The sequence below is a fragment of the Caloenas nicobarica genome, chromosome 4 (assembly GCF_036013445.1).
Source record: "Caloenas nicobarica isolate bCalNic1 chromosome 4, bCalNic1.hap1, whole genome shotgun sequence".
Lineage (NCBI taxonomy): Eukaryota > Metazoa > Chordata > Aves > Columbiformes > Columbidae > Caloenas > Caloenas nicobarica.
Window position 1 is genome coordinate 11,837,366 of NC_088248.1, and position 25,405 is coordinate 11,862,770.

The window sequence follows — 25,405 nt, forward strand, 5'->3', positions numbered from 1 at the left end:
ATTATAATGACGTCTCCATGCAAAAGAAAATGAATGTTTTAATATAGGGGAAGGGGACATTGGGTAAATTTCAGTATCGATAAATGCACTATTTCTTATTAGTCTCCTTATATTTTTGTGGGCTGCATGTAATTAAATGTGCACATTAATTCTTTCCACAGGGCTCCGGCGAAGTGAGAGTCTGTCAGAGAAGCAGGTTAAAGAAGCCAAATCTAAATGTAAAAGTATTGCATTGCTGCTGACAGCAGCCCCCAATCCCAATTCCAAGGGGGTGTTGATGTTCAAGAAGCGTCGTCAAAGGGCAAGGAAATATACTTTAGTCAGCTACGGTACTGGGGAGTTAGAACGTGACGAAGACGAGGGTGAAGAAGGTGAAGGTGAAGGTGAAGAGGGTGACAAAGAAAACACTTTTGAAGTGAGTTTGCTTGCAACAAGTGAGTCAGAAATAGATGAAGATTTCTTCTCTGACATTGACGACAGCAAGATTCTGACGTTTGACTGGGACAGTGGTCTACTTGAGGTTGAAAAGAAGACAAAAAGTGGAGACGAGATGCAGACGCTTCCGGAGACCACAGGTAAAGGGGCCCTCATGTTTGCCAAGAGACGGCAGAGGATGGATCAGATTACAGCCGAGCAAGAGGAGATGAAGGCACGCACAATGCATACAGAGGAACAAAGGGAAGCCACCCTGTCAGAGAACTTCCAGAGAGTAAGCTCTTCAGCCTATCAAACAAAAGAAGAAGAAATGTCAAGGCAGCAGAGCTGCGTGAGCAAAAGCTACCCAGACGTGAGCCAGAATCATAGCAAAATTGTACAGCAAAATGGCTTTGGCTTAGCACCACACAGGAACCTCTCTTTTCAGTCCTCTGAATCTCAAAAAGCAGCATCTTTGAATAAAACAGCTAAGCCCTTCCCTTCTGGGGTTCAAAACCGAGCAGCTGCACCATTTTCACCCACAAGAAATGTCACTAGTCCTCTTTCGGATATACCAGGACCACCTCCTTACTGCTCTATTAGCCCACCACCTGAGGCTTTCTACAGACCTGTTTCAGCTCCTGTAGCCAGCAGAGCTGCCCCAACTGTGTGGTCACCTACTGAGCCAACAGAACACATAGCATCCAGAGATGAAAGAATTGCGGTGCCAGCCAAAAGAACTGGGATACTGCAAGAGGCAAAGAGAAGAAGCACTTCAAAACCTATGTTCAATTTCAAAGAAACACCCAAAGTAAGTCCTAATCCTGCCCTGTTGTCTCTTGTACACAATGCAGAGGGCAAAAAAGGTACTGGAGCTGGTTTTGAGTCAGGACCTGAAGAAGACTACCTCAGTTTGGGAGCAGAAGCTTGCAATTTCATGCAGACTCAAGCATCTAAACAAAAGGCCCCTCCTCCTGTTGCTCCAAAGCCTTCACTCAAGGTCTCTCCTCCTGCTGGTACCCCAGTTTCACCAGTTTGGTCACCTCCAGCTGTGGCTTCTAACAAGGCTCCTTCTTTCCCAGCACCAGCCTCACCTCAGGCAGCATATCCTGCACCACTCAAATCTCCACAGTATCCTCATTCTCCTGTCCATCCCCCAAGTACTCTTAACCTAGCCGGTCCTTTCAAGGGGCCTCAAGCAAGCCTAGCGAGTCCAAACCATACACCCAAGACACCAGTCACACCAAGTGCTGGAGGAACAAAGCCAACCTTTGAGATGCCACCAGAGATGCGTGGAAAAGGAGCCCAGTTATTTGCCAGAAGGCACTCTCGAATGGAGAAGTATGTGGTAGATTCAGAGACTGTGCAGGCAAACATGGCACGAGCCTCATCTCCAACTCCATCTTTACCAGCTTCTTGGAAATATTCATCTAATGTCCGAGCACCCCCACCTGTTGCCTATAATCCCATCCACTGCCCATCTTTTCCTTCTGCTGCTACCAAGCCTTCCTCTAAGTCCACTGCTGCTACCAAAAATACAAAAAGAAAACCTAAGAAAGGTCTCAATGCTTTGGATATTATGAAACATAAACCCTATCAACTTGATGCATCTTTATTCACTTTTCAACCTCCTAGTCCTAAGGAAAGCCTAGCTATTAAGCAGACATTGAAGTCGCCTACTTCAAAGCAAGCTCTGCCTTTCAGACCACCTAGCGCTGGCTCTCCTCCTAACGCCCGGGCATCTTCTGTGTACTCTGTGCCAGCCTACACTTCACAACCTTTGTTCCAGTCAAATGCCTCTACCCCTGTAAATGAATTCTATTCACCTACAGGTTACTCTGCATTTTCTAAGCCAGAAACCACCAAATCCTCTTCGTTTATTGCTCCAAGGCCAAAATTTTCAGCAAAGAAAGCTGGCGTCACTGCACAGGTGTGGAAGCCATCAATTATTGAAGAGTAAACCTTATAGCTGAAACTTAGTGTCCATTTTGCTTGCAAGCAATTGTTTGCAGTGGTAACCTGGCACACAAACAATGCCAGTAGTATTCCTTAGCTTAATAACGTCAGATATATCACCTGAAATCTGGGTCCAAAACACTTGAACTTTCCTAAGGAATAAAAATAGAGACAAATTTTAGCACATTCATGCATATTATCAGATGATTTATACACATAACATCCTGAAATGAATAGATACCATTGTATTGAGTAAGCAGGACACTAGGTTTTTGCTTCAGGACTACTATAACAGAAACAACAATAAGCAATATTCCTGGTATGTCCAACTGTTAGGGAAGATCTTTTTTTCTGCCCCCCTCCCCAACTATGTTCTAATGACCTAGGGATTTGAGGATTTGAGGACTTTTTTTTTTTTTAAGAAGTGCCTTATTAAATGATATTAATAGTGATATGTATTACTAACATAGGATAAAATAGATATAGTATTAGACTCTGACTGATCACTAGCAGAATACAACTGGATAGACCTTTGGCCTGCACAGAACCCCATTGAATTCAGTCAGAATCTGTCCTGGCTCAAAGGTCCTTCCACTGGAATCTGACTGATCAGTCAGGGGCTTAGTTTGTAAGCTATGTGGATCAGCTGTGATCCAAAATAATGAATTGCCTCTGTGATTTCACAGAGAATGTGCTATAAGGGATGCTGGAGTATTCTGAAGACTAACTTAAAAGAGATGGAAACACAGCTGGAAAAATTGTTAAAGATTTCCCATTTTGGGGAAATTTGACATCGCAAGTGCAGATATATGTTTAGCCAAAGTTTGCCTTGACTCCACCAAGTGAGATAGAAGCCAGTAAATCAAAATTATTGAACAGTCAGAGAGATGTGCTGGGTTTTACAGCTGCAATGTAATGCAATAGTTTCTTGTGAAAGCACAGTGATTGGGAACGGAGTGATACGTATATTCAAGAGTACTGATTCTTGAAACCAGAGTAGTATATGCCAGAATTAGCACTTAATAGTAAATCATAAACATGACCATGCCTTTCTCTTGGTCTCTCATACACATTTTATAACTTTCACTTGGGGCTTTACAGTGCTTCTTCCCACTTTAAATCTTTTTACTCTGGTCTTATACTTTCACCTTTTACTTGTCATATTGAGGACTAAGGATTGAAATACTGCTACTGTATAAAATTCTTAAGAGTCTGTGGTCTTGAAACCTGCTGTATAATATTGCAGTGAATACAGAGGCTTGCTGAAATCAAGGAGCTATATTAGAATAGTTAGCATGTTTTTCAGTGAGCAGTCCTGTTAGCATCAGTGGTGCTAGGTTTGAAACAAGGTGTTGTTTCACACAACTAAGGGTATAAAAATCCATCCCAAGCATGAAACTAAAGATTAAAGCATCACTCTGTGGTGGCAGAATCTGTTGATGTATTTGTTTAAACTACCAGCCAGCTAGATACAGACCAGATTATGGATTTTTTTTATCATAAGGTTTTTTAGTAGAACTATATATTGTGATGAAGACAACATTCCCCAGAAAGAACAAAATCTCCTTAGTTTGGTCTCATGATGGTAACTCAAACTGCAATCAAATTTGAGAAGAATACATTTAGCTGCACCTGCAGAAAACAGACTGGAACCAAAGTCTAATCAAGCCAATAAAAATCACTATGAATTTTGGATCACCAAAATCCTACTCTCTCCTTTAACTTTGGATTGGGATACTGATTGCATTAGAAAAAAATGACCAGGTGATCCCTCTCCCTCTTACTATTCAGAAGAATGATGGGAAATTTTGAAAAAAATAGTTTGAAAAACTCAACAAAGAATTACACTGCATTTGTCTGGAAACAGAAAGTAGCAATATTCTAATCCTTTGGAGATTTCCCTTCTATCTGTTTTCCACTGTCAATATCTGTATTTTTCTTCTACCATTAAACTTGTCCCTTTTCTCTCTGCCTGTTTGGTTTTTCTTTTCCTTCAGTTTCGTTGCTATATCTTTGTTTCACTTACCTGTACAGACTGACAGTATATTTTTTGGGAAATCTACTTTCTATGCAATCTGTTAATACAAAATCTCCTCCCTTCTCCTCCCCTCCCCTCCCCTTCGCTCCTCTCCTCTTCCTTTTCTCCTTTCCCCTTTCCTTTCCTTTCCTTTCCTTTCCTTTCCTTTCCTTTCCTTTCCTTTCCTTTCCTTTCCTTTCCTTTCCTTTCCTTTCCTTTCCTCTCCTCTCCTCTCCTCTCCTCTCCTCTCCTCTCCTCTCCTCTCCTCTCCTCTCCTTCCCTTTCGCTTTCCCTTTCCCCTTCCTTTTCCCTTTCCCTTTCTCCTTCCCTTTCCCCTTCCCTTTCCTTTCTTCTCCTCTAGTAAAAGTTTTATCTGAAGTTACACACACTATTTTAGAAGTCTAAGATACTAGTATCTACTTGGAATAAACGTACCCTACCAAAGATAAGAGTACTGCTGCTAGGGAGATACCTAGAAATCCAAACAGCCCTTTACTTAACAGTCTCTTCCTGTAAAATACATTTGTCAATTACAATCACATTTCTGTACTTGTTCACCCTACCACGCCAAGAATATTTCCTTAATTAGGAGATTTTTAGCAGTTTTGTACTTCCACCACAAGTGTTGATGTCGATGCATGTGGCTACTAACACAATCCAGCAGCTTACACAGCATGGCCACCAGTTCATCGCAGGCTCAGGGCAGTAACTTTTGGAATTCGTTACCAGCTACTGAGTATCCTGTGTGAAATATGGGGATTACTGAAATCTAACTTCCAGCATGTATATGCCTACATGGCATACCGCTTTCCAAGTAAGAAATAATAAGTGTTATTATTCTAATTATCAGCAGAGGAAACAAGAGGTAAAACTGGGTTATATTCTCATCCAAAGGAAATCAGGTTGCCAGAAAGAGAAAAGTCAAGTTAATAGGAGCTAGAGGAGAGCTGTGGACTGAAACAGAATTATTTCCGTTTCCTCAGTCATCTGTCTAGAACTAAATTCACCTAAAACCAGAAATGTGTACTTGTCATCTTTAAAATAATTTTGCTATTTCTTTCATTTTCAGTACAACCCAGAAGTTCACTTAGGAAGTCAACTAAATCATATGTATGTTTACAGCAAAAAGCGAAAAGTCAGCTTCTGTGATAGCATTATAAAATATAGCTATTAGCCTACCTTCTCTTTACTTTGTCCAAAAGAAGTGCATCTATGCTGAAAATTTGGATTTTGATCACATTTGGATTTTTTGCTGTTATTCAAATACAAGTATGTCACATGGCCTATAGCAATGACAGAAGGATTTTTTAAAGCATCAATAAGAGTTAAAAGCAAATGCCCCTGTGACACCAGTGCTGTTAACTCAGTTAAGATCATTTGAAAATCCCATTCAAAGCCCAACTCTGAATTCATTGTCATACACGTACATCATTCTACATGCATAGTGCTTGGATCCAACTTGGCTTCAAGACTCTTTTTACTAATCAGGTAAGTCTGTAATTCTTATTCATATTTCAGAAGACTAGCCTACTTAAATTAACAATTTTATCCAAGATGTCATCTCTTGGGAAGCAGATATTTAGAGGAAAGTTGATCTGTTCATTGTCATGGGTCTAAATTAAAAGCTAACGATGACGTCAAACATAGCTGCAATGTCAAGAAAATGAATGGTTTGTGTAGACAGTACCATCTGAAATTTCACTTTGAAATGGCAACGAGGTTCTGTAAACGGTTTTCTGAAAGAGCTATTAGAATTATTTTAATATGACATGACAACGCTACCACAATGCAATTCTTATATTTACTAGGTAAGCATATTTAACAGTGCATTTTAGGCCACCCCTAATAACAATGCTTCCAGTATGTTCACATTAAAAGAGGAATTAAAGTCTTATATGTTTTGTTTAGCACATTTAATTATAGCACGTACTGGATGTGCTATACTGCACCAGTTTGGATCTCACATTCTACACAGCCCTTTCACAGAAACGGCTACCTCAATCAAGGGTTTATATACTTTCAATTCCTGATTCAGTTATAAACCTCTTATTATAAAACCTGAATTGAAAGCTTCTGTTTTGGAGATGAGCAGCTTTTAGACAAAAAGTTAGAATTTCTGTTGCGAAAATAAAAGACAAAATTTAGTTCCTGAACAAAGAACTGCTTAACTTCTCCCGGCTTCTCTAGGGAACCACTCTTATCATGTTCCTGCTCAGCAAAAGATAACATATTATGAAACAAACAAAGATATTATTTAAATGTTTCTTTTTCTGTGGGAACATTTACAGAACATACATTATTATCTCTTACAAGTAAGCCTCATTCTTTTTCTTTCTGCTATCTTATGGAAGAAATAGTTTTGCATTGTCCTAAGACATGGGACAATATCCAGTGACAATAAGCTGCTTGTTTCCAAAAGCACTTGGCCGATGCCATGGGACTTTATAATACACTCTAATTTAGACTTGCAGCAGGGAATGCCCACTTCTCTCCTAGACACAGACTTTGAGATCAAGACAATGCCATTTTGAGATCAGCCACCAAAAGGAGGTTTCAGACAATTTTGATCTGAAGTCTTCTTGCACTGACCCTAATTTTATATACCTATTTTTGTTTTATTCATTTTATTTTGTATGCTTAATTTTATTTTACATGAGACATTTAAGAGTCAAGACACAAATCAGCCCTAAAACTGCAGTGACCTGTTTTGCTGTCACCACAGCAACCATGTGGCAAAGAGTTCATTTTCTTGTTGGCAGAGTGCTGTTATCATTCACACTAAAACGAATGTTCAGAATTCTCACAAATGTGTATTTGGAGTAAAGAAATACTAAGAGGTAGAGGTATCAGCAGGCTCCAAAAATTATGATGTGAGGGGCTGGTGTGTGGTTCAGATAGGAAAACTAGTGTTGATTGGCAGAACAGCAATTTTGAGAGAAAATACTCCTAGGATTAGAGGGAACCAAGCAGTGGGGAGAAAACTCCAGAAAAAAAGCAGACTCAACAGGATAAAATACCTCTCAGATGATCATGAAATACAGAAGTACAAGAAAAGAAAACAATCGGCAAGAAGGATTTAATTATTCTGCACAGAGATTGCTGACTATTTCCAGACTTTTGTTGAAATTTTCTAGATTACTCTTGGATGACAGAGTGATCACATCACTGGGTATGATTTTTTTTCCTCTACTATTTGCAAAAAGATATTGTGAAAGAACCAAAATGCTAATACCCAGCAAAAGGAAAAAAGTGAGCTCTAAAAAAAAGCAGGCCCTATCAATAGACTATTGCTCTGAGAACACCAGATATACAAACTTATTATCCTAGATAGCTCCTATACATGAGAGTTTTCAAATGTGCTAAGGTGAACTCTGATAAAAGATGATAAGCAATTATAAAGAGAACTCGATATCAGATGATGTGATCTGGGAGGAGCACTGTTTATCAAGTATCCTGGACAACACCTCAACAAAGGACCAGCCTTACCATCGTGCTCTGCTGCTCCAGCATCTCTGCGGGGAATCCTCTCTCCATGATGAGGTAGGGAAATACCAGTGGAAGGACAGCACTCTTCACAACTAACAATTTGCAAAATCTTTCTCCTCTCTTTTTCCAGGATCCTTTTCCAGATTCCATAGCTTTAAGAATAAAAAATGATTGGTTTTAAAAAGATCCACTCTTCCAGTCTTGCCTTTAAAAAAAACATGATACAACTTTCTTTGCCTGAAGTCAAACGCCCAGGAGTCCTGTGATCGCTTTGGCAGTTCGGCATGGCAAGTGCAAACCTTAATTACACAGCTTGGCACAATGTTATTTTATAATCGGTCTACTCAGCTTGAATTAGAAACATTACACAAAGAAGAAACTTGTCAAGATCTTCAAAAACCCATGGATTCAGAAGTTCCGAATTTACTTCCTGATGGTAGATTTCTTGGGAAAATATGTGAGCCTTATGACTTCATAGCACACTTGGTGCCACCATGACAACTTCATAGTACCTACGACGACGACTGTTCTTACTTTATAGTAAACATTACCTTTGTATGTGGTTACACAAGGGAGGAGCTGGAACCACTCGAGAGCTATGTTTGGCAAGTGCTTTTCAGGCCGGTTGTTTACTACAGGAAGCATTTTAGGTTTTTTATCAAATGATTTAAAAAGTAGGAAAAATCCTGAAGCTCAGTGAAATTCTGTGTTGGAAGGATCTCTACAGAAGCAGACTTGAACTCTTCCTCTACAAGCTAAGACTAACCATATGATGATATTTCTATGGTTTTAACATTCGCTTCCTTGAGTAAGGCAGGCAAAGACTTTTTCTTCATATAGCATGCTAATCAAGTCTCCTGTTATCCTCTGCAGTTTTCAGAAGAAAAAAATCTATTCTCGTTTGTACTGGTCTTGGCAAACTGTTTTTAACTACAGTGCATGTGAAACCTGCACAAAGTAATGCGTTAGAATGTTATAATAACTGCATATTCCCTTAGGCTGAGGAAACAGCTATGAGAAAAATATCTTACTGAACCATGCTTACAGATTGATTTTCTGGATGAAGGCTTCCTATGTGGGGTAATTGATATCACAATACTAAGTGTTTTCGAACAAGAAACCTTGATTGTTTTGTATGGTTTGAGACAGACTTCTTACAACAGAGAGTTCCCCTCCTAACTCCAGGCAATTGAAGGATAAGCTGCTATGAAAGTAACCAGGTCATTGCTAAATACATGCAAAGGCTCGACTGTTGAACAGATGAAGTGTTTCTCTTGACATTTCCATCCATACCTGAAATAATAGATTTTAACTGGTTTAAGAAAAGCACAACAAACAGAAGAAAAAGAAGAACATTACAGAAATAAAATACATTCCAAATCACCATAACGCATGTTAGATTACAAAGGGTCACATGGAGCGTAAGAGTCATTGATTTCAGTAAGAGCTTTAATTGCTTGGAAATAATTTAGTATACCTGTATCAGAAGCAAAATTTTTCATACAGTAATAATCTATGAATGAAAATTTTCAGTTTTTAAAGAAAGTTTGGGGTTTTTTTTTCCAAAAAATGTCAATAGGTGCTAGTGATTTTTTCTTTGATCTGTGAGAATGTTACTTCGTACAGTCTCGTTGTGCAGGTTGTGGTTCGTACACAACTTTATTACAAAAACAAAAGCAAAGCAGGGTCATCTGAGTACACTTAATTTTCTTCCTACAGTCTTGATAGTTTTCCCAGTCAGAGATAGGGTGACAAGAAAACCTCAAAATCTGCTTGCAGTTTAATTTTGTTTGGTTAAGTATACAGTTTTAGATAGGTACAAACATATCTGCTAGTCCTACCCATGCTACTTGAATATATTTTATGTACTGAAGTGGGCTGTAAATTTTTTCAGATACCTTGCTGCTTGTTTGGCTGATGTCAGAAAGTGCAGGGGTGTGACAAATGAGAAAGAAAATTGCGATGATGGTGTTCCATTAAAAAAAAGATTTCACAAAATGAGAGGCAGCAACAGAACTACTTATGGGGATGTAAATCTGCACCTGCACTGTACTCCGTTGCACAGCTGTGAGCACTTCAGATGTACAACTTCTCTCATCCTAAGATTACTTTCAGACACGTGTTTTGGTAGAGAAACTTGACATACTTGGTACTTCTACAGGAACAGTACTGAAGGAAGCACCGGAGCTTATGTATATATAATTATGAAAAAAATATATTAAACACTACTGTTTAGATTGCAAAATGAGGCACTTGGAATGAATGTTGTCTGTATCACCTTAATGCAACTCTCTTGTGCATTTGTGTGACAAAAACATCTGTAATCATGTCACCATGTGCTATTTTGTTCTGTAAGACTCCTGACTCAATTCAGGGCACAGAATGGTACTGCTCATCTGACAAACAGCTCTTCGCTGTTTTGTTTTGACATTATTCTGTGCTTAGCACCATTCCTCACTTAATATATGCTCTTCAAAGTGTGCTCTTCAGGCAGAATTATTTCCTCATAATTTTTTTGTTAGTGTCCAAGTCATTCAGAAGCTATAGCTCATTTTTACACCACCACATTTTACAAATGACAAGACACTTAGCATTTTCAGAGTCCAGTAGCATGGGAACTAGTTACTGTATGAAAGTATGTGATCCTTTAACATCAGTCTGTGAAGGTTAACAGATCACAGGACTCCAGTGGAGGCCCAGAAAGGGAATCCTCAGTGACCAGCTATGAAATCCAACCAGTGAAAACACCTTTTGCACAATACACTCCTTTGCTATAGAATCTTAGTATTTTCTAAATGAAGCCTTGAAACAGCACTGGATGAGGCAGAGGTCCTGAAATGTAACCAAAATGCATAGGTACTGGGCAATGATCCTTGCATTTCATTGCTTTTGAATACTTGACCTTCCAACTTCAGACCCAAGAGTTTTCTAAGAACAACAAACCAAATCCTGGAATACTATCATATAGCATACTGTAACCAACAGGGTCCTCCAGCATGGCTTGAACCACCATCGCCAACTGCCATCATGCTGCTACAGTGATTGGCAGCAAACACATGCTGACATCCTCTCCGTGAATCAGCACTGGGAGGATGAGACAGCTTGCTTTCACAGTATTTTCTGACAGCAGAGAGACTGAGGAAGGACCAACTCCATTTCTCTGGGGAATAATTTCTGTGGAACTCTGGAGAAAAGTATACTGTAGTGGGCACAGGTTCTTTTCTCCAAATACACCTTCCTTGCCCCATTTCTTAATCTTTCTCTTCTCCTGGTCTTCTTATAGTAGCTTCATTGCAAGCTATATAGGTCAATTTTCCATTCCTTAGGCTTCTCATCCAAACTCAGGAACCTTGGCCATCAGGTTCTAGTCTCAGCACTCTCCAAGCCAGTACTGAAAACAGTTTTTCTTTCTGTATCAAGTATTACCAACTCCTGGTTTTGTTTTGTCCAGTCACAGAATTCTCTTGTCCTTCCCTTGTGTGCTTCTTCCACTCTGTTGAAAGTCGGCTTCTTGCCCCCCCTGTACTCAAATCAGGTGTTGTCTCCTTCCAGGCTGCTTGGGCCCAGACAGGAGGTCTTGGGCTCTGTCAAGGGGCAGCTGTGCTCTGCAGTGCATCTCAGGGCTCATCAGTGAGTGTGCAGGCTCGAGTCCAGAGCCACCGGTGGGCAGAGGCATGGGTATGCACCATATGCTGCATGCACTAATTGTTGGGAGTGAAAATCCAGCTGTGCAGCCAGCGCAGGAGCTGTAGAACACCCAGTGACTTCTCCAGCCTGTGGGGTTCCACATAGCCTGCAGCTTAGACAGAGAAAGCACAAGGACAGTCTTCTCGTTCTCCTATGTGGTGTCCAAAGACATCACAGCCTACAGCAGCTTAGACCCGTGATAATGAATAAAGTCCTGCTGCCTAACAGAATATTAATGCTGCTAATGGAGCTCTAAGGAGCTAGCTGTGCAAAGCAAGATGTTCCTAAAGAGCCTATCTAAGGTTCTCAACTTGAATACACATAGGAAAGTTTGCATGGAAATATGAGACACATCAGATACAAAGATTAGTATCAAACCAGTTCTAAAGCATGTAGTGGTACCACTTTTAAAGGAAAAGGATGCTAGAGGGTTTTTTTTAATTGACGTATATTTTTCCCTGCTCTCACTTTTCAAAATGGCTGAACTATATAGGTTCATTTGGTTGAAATGCATCATTTGGAATAAAGTAAATAAGAAAAAGAAAAGACTGAAAATTTCAGTTTTTAATATTTGATAAGAAAATTATAAGGAACTGGATAATTTATCTTTTAGTTTGGATATGTTCAGCAACAACACTGCTACCACCTTCAAGTATTACAATGTATTTTATATTTATTTCCTTCGATTTTAGGAAAAAATATAATTAGCATTTACCTTGTATCCATTAAAAACCCTTTCCTTGTTCAGACAAAATATCGAGGTCAGAAACTAGGACCAACTTTGCCCTTGTTTTTCAAATGTCTATTCAAAACGCTTTTTCTTCTAAGACCTTCCTCTAAGCTGTGTAATACAAAAGTCCAGAAGGTGGCAGCAAATATTCTCCCTTACAAGAAGTAAACTGTCTATTCCAAGGAAAGCTAAGATGCCTATGGCCAAATAAGTTCCAGCCACTTGCTTTTTATAGACATAACTGTATGGTACTTTGATAATATTATATGGATAAAGAATAAATTATAATGGAAAGCACTTATTTTCTTTCATTTACACAGATGCAAACTGAGCTAACTGTATAACTCATTCATGAGAGTTTAGCAGCACTCTTACGTTTCTTTTCCATTTTGTAGTAGTGAAGGCCTAATTATAATACCTTACTTTTCTCCTCCACCATTACTTGACAACTAAAAAGACTTTATTGTCAAAAGCAGAATTTGTTACAAAACTTATGTAAGATGGTTGACAGTAACTGTTTCATTAGTTTGTATACTAATGATGAAAAGACTATTCTCACCTGAAGTAATACCACGGTTATTAACAATCTAAACTTAGAATAAACGAGGTTCCAGTTCTAAAATTCCCTAACAATTTTTGAAAGCCAGCCCTGACAAGGCAGCTTGGAGGAGGTTAGGATCAGACATGAACTATGGGATTCTCATCTGTTACTAGTCTCAGTACAGTCACTGACAAGAATTTAATTGTTATAAAGGTAAGATTCTCTGCCTCTCCAGCCACTAATATCCCCATTAACCAAAATGCTGCATTCCCGTTTTAGCCTGCTATAAATTATTTTCAGAGTTTCAAATAAATAAGCTTATTCCATTTTATTTCAAACTTTTTTATATTCATATTGTAAAATAGCTGTAGCTGTAGTATTTACTCCAGAGCCGGCAGCATTTCTGAGAGGAATTCAATTTTCATTATGTGAAGTTTAAATTGTAAATGATTTGGGATTTAAAAAGCTACAAGATTAGCAATATGTCTCCCTTCTATACGCAGTTCAGTTTAAAAATCTGAAGTACTTATTTATGTGTAAAAAAAATAGAAAGAAGAAAAGAATTAAAAAGGCATAAAAATCAAGTATTACTTATTTCATCTTGCTGTTTTTCAGTGGTTATGTCTCTAACTGCAGTAGCCATTACAAGCCCATAGAAAGCAAAATGAGAAATGCATCAGACTGAGCTTTGTACAAAGGCAGTCATTTTTTGAGATAGCACAACTGTTTTATCTGGTTTCCTTTTTTGTGTAAACATTAGCCAGGTGCTAGTGTTAACTCACATTTGAACATGCTTTGATATAGGATAAAGGACCGGGACTATAACGAAAAGATAAAAATAAAACTACCTCAATGACTTAGACACCCAGGTAATTTTTTTTTCAAGTGACTTAATCAGTTGGAGTCTATGTTGCAGAAAGTTTCACTGAGACATGGACTATTAAGAGTCCAACCTACTTGTGAAAAGACGACTTGAGTTTTCTTGAAAATTTAATATATGCCTCCTCAACTGCTGAAAAGGCAGTTTCAGCATGCAAACATATCAACAGTTTTCACTTGTTAAGGAGATGTGCTAGCTGAGACAGAAAAAGTTATTGTGAAATAATTTCCCTGAGTAGTATTTTGTATTCCCCTTTGGTCTGCAAGATGAACAATATCTTTCAGACTCTTGCCTTTAAAGTTTGCACTATTTTATGAAACAAAGTATTGCTCTTCTTGTCTCTCAGCTTTCCATAATTATCAAGAAATTTGAAATAAGAGTAAGTTCCAAATAACTGATTTTTCTGGACTATTGATTCGGATACTATAGAATTAAAGGCACATTCACACTCCTGCTTACATTAAACAGATCTATATGTGCACACACCTTTTATAAGTATGGTGTTTACATTCATTTACTTATATACTGAAATAGTTTCTTTTGGAGATAATGTTATGTTCATTTTAGTTTACATTAATACACAACTTAAAAATATCAAAGATGCTTGCGGTACAATAAATGTTTGCTTCGTTGATCAGTTTATAAATAGTTTTCATTTAAAAAATCAATGTTACCTAAAGTGAAAGTTGAATCTGTTTGCATTGACACCTGGGCAGTCAGCACCTGTTAAATTCTATGATTGCAATGGACAGCTCTGAACTGCTTTTACTCTTCTTGACATCCAAGAATAACTTACCCTTCAATAATTATTGTAGAAGAGATCTTTCTGAAAATATTCCCACAGGGCAATGGAAAGAAAAAAAACCCAACAAAACCAAAAAACAAAAACCAAATTGATCTCTGTATAGGGTTGTGGTTTGTTTTGCAAGATAATACTTAGAGTACTGGTACACTATTGTAATGTATTTTTACAACGACATTACAGTCATACAACATGGAATAATTTAATAATTCTTGTAGCATATTACTCTTCTTTCCCTTCTCCCTTCATTTCTGGGAAGGAGAATGGAAAATCTCTACCCTCTTTTTATGATCTTCTTCTAGCTTAAGGGAGACAGGGGTAGAACAGTTATTTTCTATTTTACTCTTACTTTTTTTTCTTACTTTTTTTTTTTCTTACTTACTTTTTCTTTTACTTTTACTCTTACTGGGTTTTGCCCACCATCTCACTTAGGATCTGGGGTTTGTGCATTCATTTTAATACACACTTGTCAAAAGATGTATCTCCAAGTATTAAATATGAAGGCAAAAGAATAGAAAGTATGACTACATCTGGCTGCTGCTGTCCAGTAATGAATTCTAGCGAATAAATATTGCCTTAATTCCAAAGTTTGTGTTTGTTAGTTCAGAGGGGCTGAACACCAAGGTGGTGATAGAAATCCATATATGAATATCAAATACAGATCCGCTTTAAATTTTGAAATGTTCAGACCTAGGCTTTCAGTCTAGGAACACCACTGCCAATAATAAAAATTAACTGCAATGAAAAAAGGCAATATTGATAATTTCTCAGTTTCTGCATTTGAGATACACTTATATTTTAGCAAAATCATGCTTTTCTACAAGTTCCTAAAACCTATTTACCAGGGAGTGTGAAAAAATGTGGTGATATTATATATTCTGAAGCCAAAGATTATTCAATTCCAGAACAAAGTTGGGATAGACAGAAATATTCTTTTTTTAAACGCAATAAATTATTGCAAAACTATGTCACTATGCAATGTGCAAAAATCTGCTGTGTAGGGTGCTATTGGATTACTTTTATCACAACAGATACTACCATAACAACCTTACTAGTCAGTAGACTTAGAGACTAAATTCCTCCTCCTTAAGGTCAGCACTGAGGTGTTACAGCATACTGCACAAATCTGATGCATTTTCTCTATTTCTTCCTTGAGTGACGAAAGCAATTCAATAACTCTCTGTGAAACAGACACTTTACATAAATTAGTAGAATTGTTTCAGGCCAAAGCAGATATTTAATTTTCCTAAGTTTATTGAAAAGAAAATTAATATAAAATTTTGTTTCATTCTCTCTGAGCTTATGGGAATGTAGATGATGACAACTGCTATTTATTGTAGAAGACTGTAATTCAAAATAACTAAGGCTCACTTTAGCCAAATATCTTGTCACCTTCTTGGATCTTCTGAGTATTCAAACCCTCTTCTGCCCACCTTTAGTATAGTTATGACAACCATCCAGAAGGAAGCAATCCTTGATTCTCTTCAGTGATGCAGATCTTACTGGATGTGTTCAGCGTACCCAATGTATCTAGTCTCCAAACAAGATACTTGGCATCTAACAAAGTTGTCCACTGGAGAATTCTTTGGATAACCTGGTCTGTTCTTCCATCAGAACAAAGTCTCTCAGATGACCTTATTAAGGTGAAGTCTAGAAATATGCAAGATCCAGGAGGCCAATGAAAAAAAAAAATGTGTAAGCTACTCTGGAAAATTGAAAGCCAGTGCATTCAAATAGTACTTTGGCAAAATGGACAAGACTTGAAAGAATTACTCCTATCTTGGGGCTCTGAGGTAGAAAATGAGAATATTTATCAGCTTTTACAGAAAGATTTTTTCCAGATAAATTAGGACAATCTCTCACTGGCCAGGTTACCTGGCAATCTGTAAATCAAATTCCATTCAAAAAATCAGTCACAGATGCTTTAATCTATAGATGAAATCACACCTATTTAGAGCCAAGGAAAGTCATCCTTACATAATGAAACATTCTTTACCTCATGAGACAGTATGAACTGTTTAGATTCTTACCTAGTCATTTCGTCCCTGAGAGCCTGACTACAGTTAAAAACAAAACAAGGAATGAATACAAGGAATTTTAGTATAACCAAGCTCATCCCTAAGGCACTACTGATGTTCCAGTTTGCTGACTGCTTATCTTCCTGCAAGGCCTAACATTCCAGCCAAATACAGACCCATGCTGCACAAAAGCTAATAAACTGAACAGAATCTCATACAAAAGTGGAGAAAATATTTTTATTTTTATTTTTATTTATTTTATTTCCCAAAATCTTCCATATCCAAAATATTTCACTTCCTCCTTGCCCACATAAAGACCAACCGGAAAGATATAATACTATTCTCCAGATTATCAGTATTTGAGAGTCTGCTTTTTTACAAAACCCTTATAAGCTGAGTTTATGATTTGCATGATGTGACTGATGCTGTGGATAGATATGATTGAAGTACAACCACTTGTTCATTTAGGTCTTCCAAATTAAGGACATAGGAAATCCTCAAACCAGCAAAACACTCCTTGCCAAATCTGGTTGTCAAAAACTGTGTGCTAGTTCCTGTCCACTGTATTGTTTGATCCATACAGAAGTTTTTTCTGTGAGGTCATTTTAGCTCTCTTCTGCCAGTTCCCTTTCTTTGCCTTATATAACAAAGCTATCCATACAATAGTTTCCAACATTGTGGAATAATATCTTACTTTCCATTAATGACTTTGATTTTCTGTTGAATCTGATCTACCACCTGTACTAAAAAAATGCAGAACTCGCCATCACATGAATATTCAGTTTTGTCTACACTATTTCTGTGTTTACAAGTTAAACTTCTATCTTCATAACATAGTAGAACAGCCCATTTTGTTAGAAAAACAGTGAAATGCACTTGATAACTCATCATTCTCCTGCTTTATTTCTAATGGTTAGGCCAAAAAGATACTTCTGCAACTTGACGAACTCTGGAGTTTTTCTCGAAACATTACAGACCATACAGTATCTTCATTTGTCTTGAAATGTTAGATATTTTATGTAGCACTTCTTTCAACAGTATCATTTCCTTCTGCATCTCCAGAGTCCTACAAAGTACTCATGGGACTTGAAACTGGAATCTCCATTAAATAAAGGGGAATTTTTCTCTCTACTCATATACAATGTTCTAAAACCCTCTTGAGAACAGTTAACACATGTAGACATGTTTGATCAACTTTTTCATTCCTCTGTACAACCTTCTCTTAGTGGTTCAAGTTATCAGATTCATTTCTAATAGAAACTATATCTCATTTTGCATATTTATTTTAATTTTGCCTATTTTAATAATATATTCTTGGCAATAATTTTTAAAAAATGCACTAACCAGGCTTGCTGAATAAGCTCTTTTATGTGGATTCAATGAAGAAAGAAATTGCAATACATTAGAGGAAGGAGAAGTATTCTGACCAGCCTATATGGGTCTGCCACTCATTGGCCCCAAGCATGATCTGTTACCTGGATGCTTTACTTTCCAGGTAAGAAAAAAACATCCCTCTCACCAGATGAAGAAATGGAGAAACTTTAATCCATTCTTGCATTCTTGAGAGTACATTGCTTAATCTATGGAGGGAAAAAAAAAACCCAAACTTCTACATTTTTTTAATTCATCTACCTCCCAAATGGATAAATTGTGCTTTTTGTTTATATGCTACCATCTTAGAGTACTCACTTGGGACCTGTCTGGATGTGATGATCTGATCAGCCACATTTGAATGTCTGACGATCTCAAGGTTTAAGTGAGGATTCTTAAAAATTAACTGAGCTAAGTTGCCCAAAATGAAGTATTTTTTTCTGGATAGAAGTTGAACCTCATGAAAATTTCCCATAAGTGTGTGTGGGTAGCATTAACAATGTTGGGGAGTTTCCTCTCTGGAGCCGCAAACTGGGAATAGCTGATCATATCTAAGAGGCGAAAGGACAGTCCTGTTATAAAGAATTAGTTGTGAAACTTGTCAAAACTCTTATTACATAACCTCTGTGTGTCACTCTACACTTTTTAAAAGAGATTCATACTGAGCACCAGCAAACTGTCTGAAAATAATGAAATCAGCAGTCTCTTTCTCAGTTTTCATCTCTCATGTAGAAGGCTAATATTAAAACATAACTTCAAAGCCTGTGTGAAGCAGAGGTCTTTCACGTTACTCAAATGTGTCAAGATCCTGTGACAGAAAAGCCTATAAAATGTGACATTTCTGTGTGAATCTTCGCTAGATAAACTATACCTTGTACAATCAGATACCTACTGGCTGGTTTCTAGTTCATGATCAACATATTTTAAGTTTTACGAGCTAATTAGGAAAAGTAACGCAGGCCAATGTCGTTTGAATGAAATTCTAGCAAAGCCTTTGGCAAAAGAGCCTGGAATTTCACACTGGATTTCAGAGTTAAAGGCATTTAAACCTCAGGATATGAATCAGTGAGTGTAAATCAATTAGTTTAGGAACCATACGTATAGAGACAACTCTGTAAGAACAATGTCATTTGTCTGTGTAACACAAAGAACACGTCTGGCTTGGGGAAAAGGCTGTACCTGTTTCACACTCTGCCAATGACTGTTGCAGCAGAACCTTCTCACGAACACAGTTTCTGTTTCAAAGTGCTGCATTACTAAGAAGATTAGGATTTGTCAAACATGAATGGATTGCTCCTATAAATGGGTCGGAATGTACTGAAATTTTGAGGGCATTGCCTTTTAAAGAAGCCAGGTTAAGTAGCGTCCTGCAAGGGTATTAAGTGAATCATTGCATTAACGTCTTTAATTTTTTGTGTTCATTTCTGTGCCCTGAAAAGTGAAATGTATGATAAGTCTAATGATTCTAGAGTAAGAAATGCCTTTCTTAAAAGGAGATTGCCAAAGATATGTTCTTGGACAGATGTCTTAGACAGAGCCTGTTATCAAATAAATTAGGCTGTGTCTGCATGTTGGAAAGAATCGTGTAAACATACATGGAACTGTCACAACATGACTTCCTTTTCCATTATTAAGAATGGCCTTTTCAGAACAAGGCACACTAGCTAAGTAGTGGAAAAGCTGTACAGTTGCTAATGTAATTGTGCCTTTTCAGTAAAAGCCTGTCTTTGGTCTATTTACTTTCCTCAAAAATTCAATTTGCTTTGTCTTTTTTCCTGTTTCTTTGCCTCCTTTTTAATATCTCCTCTTTTCCCACTAAATTAAGAAATTAGAAGTACCCGTATATATAGGGAATGCCAGGATGTCATGTGCTTTCACGGTCTGTTTTTCCAGGTTGGAAGTGAAGGGATTTCCTTTTTTTGTTGTTAAGTGACTGTAGCTATATTTCGCATTTTGTTTTCCTAGGAAAGAAGCAGTGGACGCTCATTATCACTTCCTGGGAGACCTTCTTCATTCATTTCTCAAGCCATGTCTCCTCCTTCTCCTCCTGTATTTCAGCCTGCCCCTGACTACGTCAGCAAGCCAGACGCAGCAGCCGACAAGCCTGGCAAGAGACTGACTCCCTGGGAAGCAGCTGCAAGATCCCCTCTTGGCCTGGTGGATGAAGCTTTTGGGCCCCAAAATATGGAAGAATCCATTGCTGCTAATGTAGTATCAGCTGCTCGCAGGAAAACACTTCCTCAGCCACCAGATGAATGGAAACAAAAAGTTTCTTATGAGCCTCCAGCCCCAAGTGGTAGTGTAGCCTTATTAGGAGGGAAGCAATCGGGTCTTGTATCACCCCTCAAAAGCTCCCTGTCTGTCCCAAGTGCCACCACGCAGGCTGGCTCTCAGCTGCAGTATGCTTACTGCAGTCAACGGTCCAGAACAGATCCTGATATAATGTCCATGGATTCCAGGTCTGACTATTGCTTGTCAACAGCTGATTCAAACTACAATCCGCAGCCAAGGGGATGGAGGCGTCCAACATGAGCAGCTGAAAGGCCTGGCATATTTTCCCTTCTTCCAGCTTAACAAGCCTTAGATTTGAGTTGGAGAAGGAAAGTTTCTTGCTGGCCTGACCATCTCTGAACTAAAGAAATTAGAAGGCAAAAGTGAATGGAGCACAGTTTTCACATGACTGCAGGGCTAGCAACCTCTAGAATAGACTCAGTTTTACACCTAACCTAAGATTGTTCTGTTTGTCAAAAGGCAAAACCACACATTTCTTGGGGGTGAGGAGTGGGATGAAAGTGGGGGAACTGATGTGCTCGACATAAAAATCTAGAAAGGATGTAGACGGAGACAGTACAAGTGCTTGCAGTTAAGTTAATGTGGAATAAATTTTTTTAAAAAAAGGAAAATGGGCATTTTAAAGGCAAGAAGTATTTTATGGGATCTTGTAAGTTTTCTGGGTATGTTTGACATCTGAGTTCCAAGGTACTAGATATACCAAACTTGGGAAAGTTCCAAAGGAAGTGGAATACTTGGAAGCACCGGCTTATGTGCCGTATGTTTTCTTTACTGCATTTTTAAGGAGAGCTAACAAAGTAAATGAAGAAATACTTTTACTGTGGTAATAGTTAAAATACATCTGTGGTCATGGTACCTGAATTCTTACAACATGTAGATATATGCAATCTTAGGCAGTCATCCATTTCAGATGGATTTAAAGACAGTCGAAATAAAGTTTTACATATTGTAATTAATCAAATAATCTGAACACAACAGGAGGAAAGGTGTTTTTAATAGACATCAGTACCATGATACTTGAACAACAAAAAGGATGAGGAAAGTATCTAGAATGTCTTTAAACTGGATTGCAAGTTAATTTTGTAACAAACTGTCAAACAAGTCAGAGGCTGAACAGCCTTTATTTCTCAGTGAAATGCACTACTTGCTGAACATTTAATGCTACGGTGCCTAGTAATCTGAGTGGCTCTGCAGTTATTCTTAGTATCTAGGTAGTTCAATGTTTAGAAAGCTGTTGATTTGTATTCCTAGTTTGGAAGGCATAGATAAGTTGTTTATCAAGAACAATACCTGTTCTACATAGAAACTGGTATGTGAAAGAGAGTTTATGACATGTGTTACATGGTATGAGTCTAGCAGGAGTAGCAAATATTTAGACAGCTGGTTACAATTCAATTATCTTGACGGATCTGAAGAGATGGTAAATAATTTTTGCTGGTGTTACATATCTTGCATTTACAGCTTATTTAAACAACAGAATTATGTGGCTTACAATATATATATTCTAAGCTTACTGGGTAGTTTAGATGTTGTTAAAGCATTAAATGAATACCCCAAGTTTTACAAAGTGCTCTGCATCCTCCTCATTTGGTGGGGCATTCTCCAAGCATCTGTCAAGCACTGTCAACTAAAATTACTGCAGAAGCACTGTTAATTATCTTTAGTTTCAGTAAGGTTGTCAACTATGAGTAAAATATTTAGATTAGAAAAAACTAAAACACATATACAGGAAGAAAGACTATACTAAGGAACATTCCCATCTGCAAAGAATTTTCCATTATAGAAATTATAAAATGTAGCTGGCATAAAGGAAGGAAGAAAATTAAACTCAAGTTCAATTGAGCTGGAACTTCCCATAAGAACAAATAATTACATGAAAAATATACCCTTAATAAGTTTAAGTTGGCACTAATTCTCTAAATGATTCCCTGTATCCAAGTCAAGTTCAGGTTTCTGTTTTGAACTGTATCCTCTAGATTGTTAAACTGGAAACCAGATTAATAAGCTTGCAGTAAGGTATATTTTTACCCAATACTATTATTTTAATTCTCAGAATCAGATGCCTAACTTTTGAGTTCTCATTGAAACAAATGTGAATTGTAAGGTCACACATCTCACAGAACAAAATGTGTGCATAATGTTAAGGTACATGCAATTAAAAATTGCCAAAAGTATTTTTAAATTTTGATATTACAAAAAAATATGATACAAAGTGATGGTAAAAAGGATTTACTACTGTGGTCACATAGCAATAGAGAAAAAAACTCTAGGTTAAAGCTCTAAATCCTCCCCAAAAAAGCAACAAACATGTAACAACAGTAGAATCAGGAGTTTCAGAGAAATCACTGATTTTCTGTCAATGTCACAAGAAAAACAAAGTGTAGCCTTATAATATTCTTCTATTCACGAGAAGGAATTCATCATTAAGTACTTCTCTGAACATGAGACTTAGTGATGTTGAGTTTGATGTGGCTTCATACCTTATATCTTGTCATAGATTAACTTGGGTGTTTAACATGATCTACTACAGATTTTTTTCCTGCTGCTGAGGATTTACTAGCTCTCTTTCCCATATTGATTCTCTCTTATCTAATAAGGAATGAGTTCACGCTGCAGCATTTCCCTCAATAGCAACACTGCTAAGCGTATTCATCCTCCAGCCAGCCGTCTATTTTACAAAGTCTATGGGCAATGGACTGTCTTTGAGATCTGTTCCACTACCACATAAAAACAAAACAAATACGCATTTTCAAAGTTATTAATTAATTAACAGGTATGCAGACAGATCACATAGCCTTGTTTACAATGGCTATGAGGCTAAAACCAGATTGAGGCAACGTACTGATTCCAATGGAAGCAGCAGGCCCAGACGAGTAAATGAAATATTATTGCATACAGAGCTTTATGAAGAACCACATGGCATTTTTCACTTTCTGTTCTTCACCACATTCCTCCACTAGCAATGCCTCTTTCTGTCATATAGTTGTGATTGTCATGTGTGAGTTTCGAATACATGAATGCAAGTATTTCTTAGATTTGATTTTGAATGCACAGATCTGCTCAGTAAATGTGAGGATAAAATTCTCTTGATATTTTAAATAAGTGTTTTTTTCTGTGTGCCCTCAGAGGCGTCTCTGTCAATATGCGGAGTATTGAATACACAATATAACTGAAAATTTAGTTTCTTTAGTTATGTTAGATGATGATGTTCACAACTCTTGTTCATAATTTGTTTTCATTTTGGTTTGCTTTAACAAAACCAAATATCTGTTCACATTGCATTTCTGCCTACTAGCAAAAGACTGTATTATCTTTATAAAAGGCTTTTCACTTCTAAAGACTTCTTGTTCACTGCAAGGACACTTTATTTCAGAGTGCATGCCAGAGATGTAAATCATATCATTTAATAAAGTGATTTGACCAATCAGGTTAGAAACACAATTTTGTTTTCCCTAAATTCTTGTCTGTTTGTTTAAATAATCTGAACCCAAGTAAAGCCTCTTTTTTCTGCACCATTTTTAGATTCACTGACTTTGCCTGTCGGTGACCTCATGCTGATATGAGCTTCTAGAAGCTTAAATCAGCATCGGGTCAAATGGCAACTTATCAAATTCGGTAGAATTTCATTTTCATACTGACTAAGCAGAGGAAGGAAACGCAGTGAAGCACAGCCTACCCAGGTAAAATAATATGGTCAGAGCAGCTTCTATTGTTTGAACTTTTACATGCCCACTGTAAAAAGCTGCAACTAACGTGTACTTACTGTAATTACTTGTCTACCTTACATGCATCTAAACCTCTGTTTAGTTCCTGTAGGTTTGTTCATAAGGGCTGCATTGCTGTATCCTCTTATTGTTTATTCTGAATTGAAGCATACTATTTAAAAAAGAAATAAATTTTGAGAATAAATTGTGAACGCAGTATTTACACTCTTCAGGCTATTTGGGTGAATAGCCTTAAAGAAACAAGGAGAACATGTACAATCTATCTGTGAAAAGCCAGATCAAATGTTCACAATTTATGTGAAATGAATCACAAACGAGGTTTTTTTGCTTTTGTAAAGCAAGCAGAATTTTGCCCCAATACAAGAAAAAATATTGATGCATGTAAAGCTTGTGGAACTGATAAAGTTTAACAATAGTTTTGCTCTACAAAGGGTTTACAATGTAGTAAGAGACTCAGTATTATTCCTTTTCATGGTTACACTTTCATTCTTCTTCGGTATAAGCCAGATTCAGTTTAACATAACTCCTTTGACTTCAGTAATTTGCAATAGATTAAAAATCTCACTACACATATAAACAGTCATTGGTTCTGTATGATGTTTTACCCTCCAGAGAATACATTTTGGGTTTATTGACATGCCCCAGATTTTCTGGTAAATTCAACAACATTTAAGAGCATTTAGAATTACTACAGTGAGGCAGACTGCTCAATTACTGAATGTGAGTCCAGTGGAATTAATATTTGGTGCAATGAGTAATTCCAGGTTCAGAAAGAAAGGTGGATGTTTCCAGGCCAGTATCCAGTTTTCCTCAAACTGAACACTAGTGCTTTTACGTCGTTCACTGGATATATTATTGGATGTTAAAAAGAGGCCTTGTGTTGCTGCTGAGTCAGAAATGGTGCTCAATATGCTGTAAAGTGTTTGGTGTTTGTTCACACACTTTCAATCCTAAAAAAAGGACTGAAGTATTCTATACTCAAAACAAAATGACCTCAGGAGTGTTTGTGTGCACACACACATAAGCATTTTTTTTTTAAGGAGACAGAAGAGTAATGATTAATGAATAGACATTAATGGAGAACTGGGAAAACATACTGTGCGGCAGTAGTACAGTCCCAATACGGCTGGAAGGCTACAATGTAAGTGACACACAGATAGAAAAGAAGGTGTTGATAAACTCCTAGCTATTAATAATACCCAGATCTATTTACATCTCTAAAATAAATCAAAACCTGAGTATAATTTTGTCTAAAGAGTGCAGAGGTTTGTGACTTATTTTTTCAAGATATATAGAGAAACCTATTAAAGAGATGCTAATTGCTGGAAAAATAATTGTGTACACAGTGTGGAAATAGTAATTTTAAGCAGGTTGTAGATAAGCAAAACTTGCTCAAGGCAAAAATGGAAAAGAAGAAATTTCATGGCATTCAGAATCAGAATAATAGACACATTGGTATCTTTTACCAGCATGGACAACCTCACAG

General features: G+C 37.4%; 3 protein-coding genes across 3 annotated transcripts in view; 2 read left to right on the top strand and 1 right to left on the bottom strand.

Moving 5' to 3' along the window:
• The window catches only part of SYNPO2 (synaptopodin 2), a 72,676-nt gene extending 68,335 nt beyond the window's left edge, over positions 1-4,341 (top strand). Inside the window, exon 4 of the mRNA XM_065634352.1 lies at positions 162-4,341. Within this exon, the coding sequence (XP_065490424.1) occupies positions 162-2,374 (2,213 nt within the window). The 3' untranslated portion in view covers positions 2,375-4,341. The remainder of the gene's footprint in view (positions 1-161) is intronic.
• The window catches only part of SEC24D (SEC24 homolog D, COPII coat complex component), a 215,781-nt gene that overhangs the window by 136,180 nt on the left and 54,196 nt on the right, over positions 1-25,405 (bottom strand). The gene's annotated exons all lie outside the window — the stretch shown is intronic.
• On the top strand, positions 4,793-23,569 carry LOC135988416 (synaptopodin-2-like). Its single transcript, XM_065634371.1, has 2 exons — positions 4,793-5,875; positions 19,868-23,569. Exons 1-2 carry the CDS (start codon positions 5,825-5,827, stop codon positions 20,432-20,434), a joined length of 618 nt encoding a protein of 205 aa, XP_065490443.1. The 5' UTR covers positions 4,793-5,824; the 3' UTR covers positions 20,435-23,569.

Bases quoted from the DNA above. Each gene is read 5' to 3' on its own strand.
- LOC135988416 (XM_065634371.1), top strand. From the start codon at position 5,825: ATGCATAGTGCTTGGATCCAACTTGGCTTCAAGACTCTTTTTACTAAT. The intron at 5,876-19,867 runs GTAAGTCTGTAA...TTGTTTTCCTAG, and splicing joins AGACTCTTTTTACTAATCAG to GAAAGAAGCAGTGGACGCTC.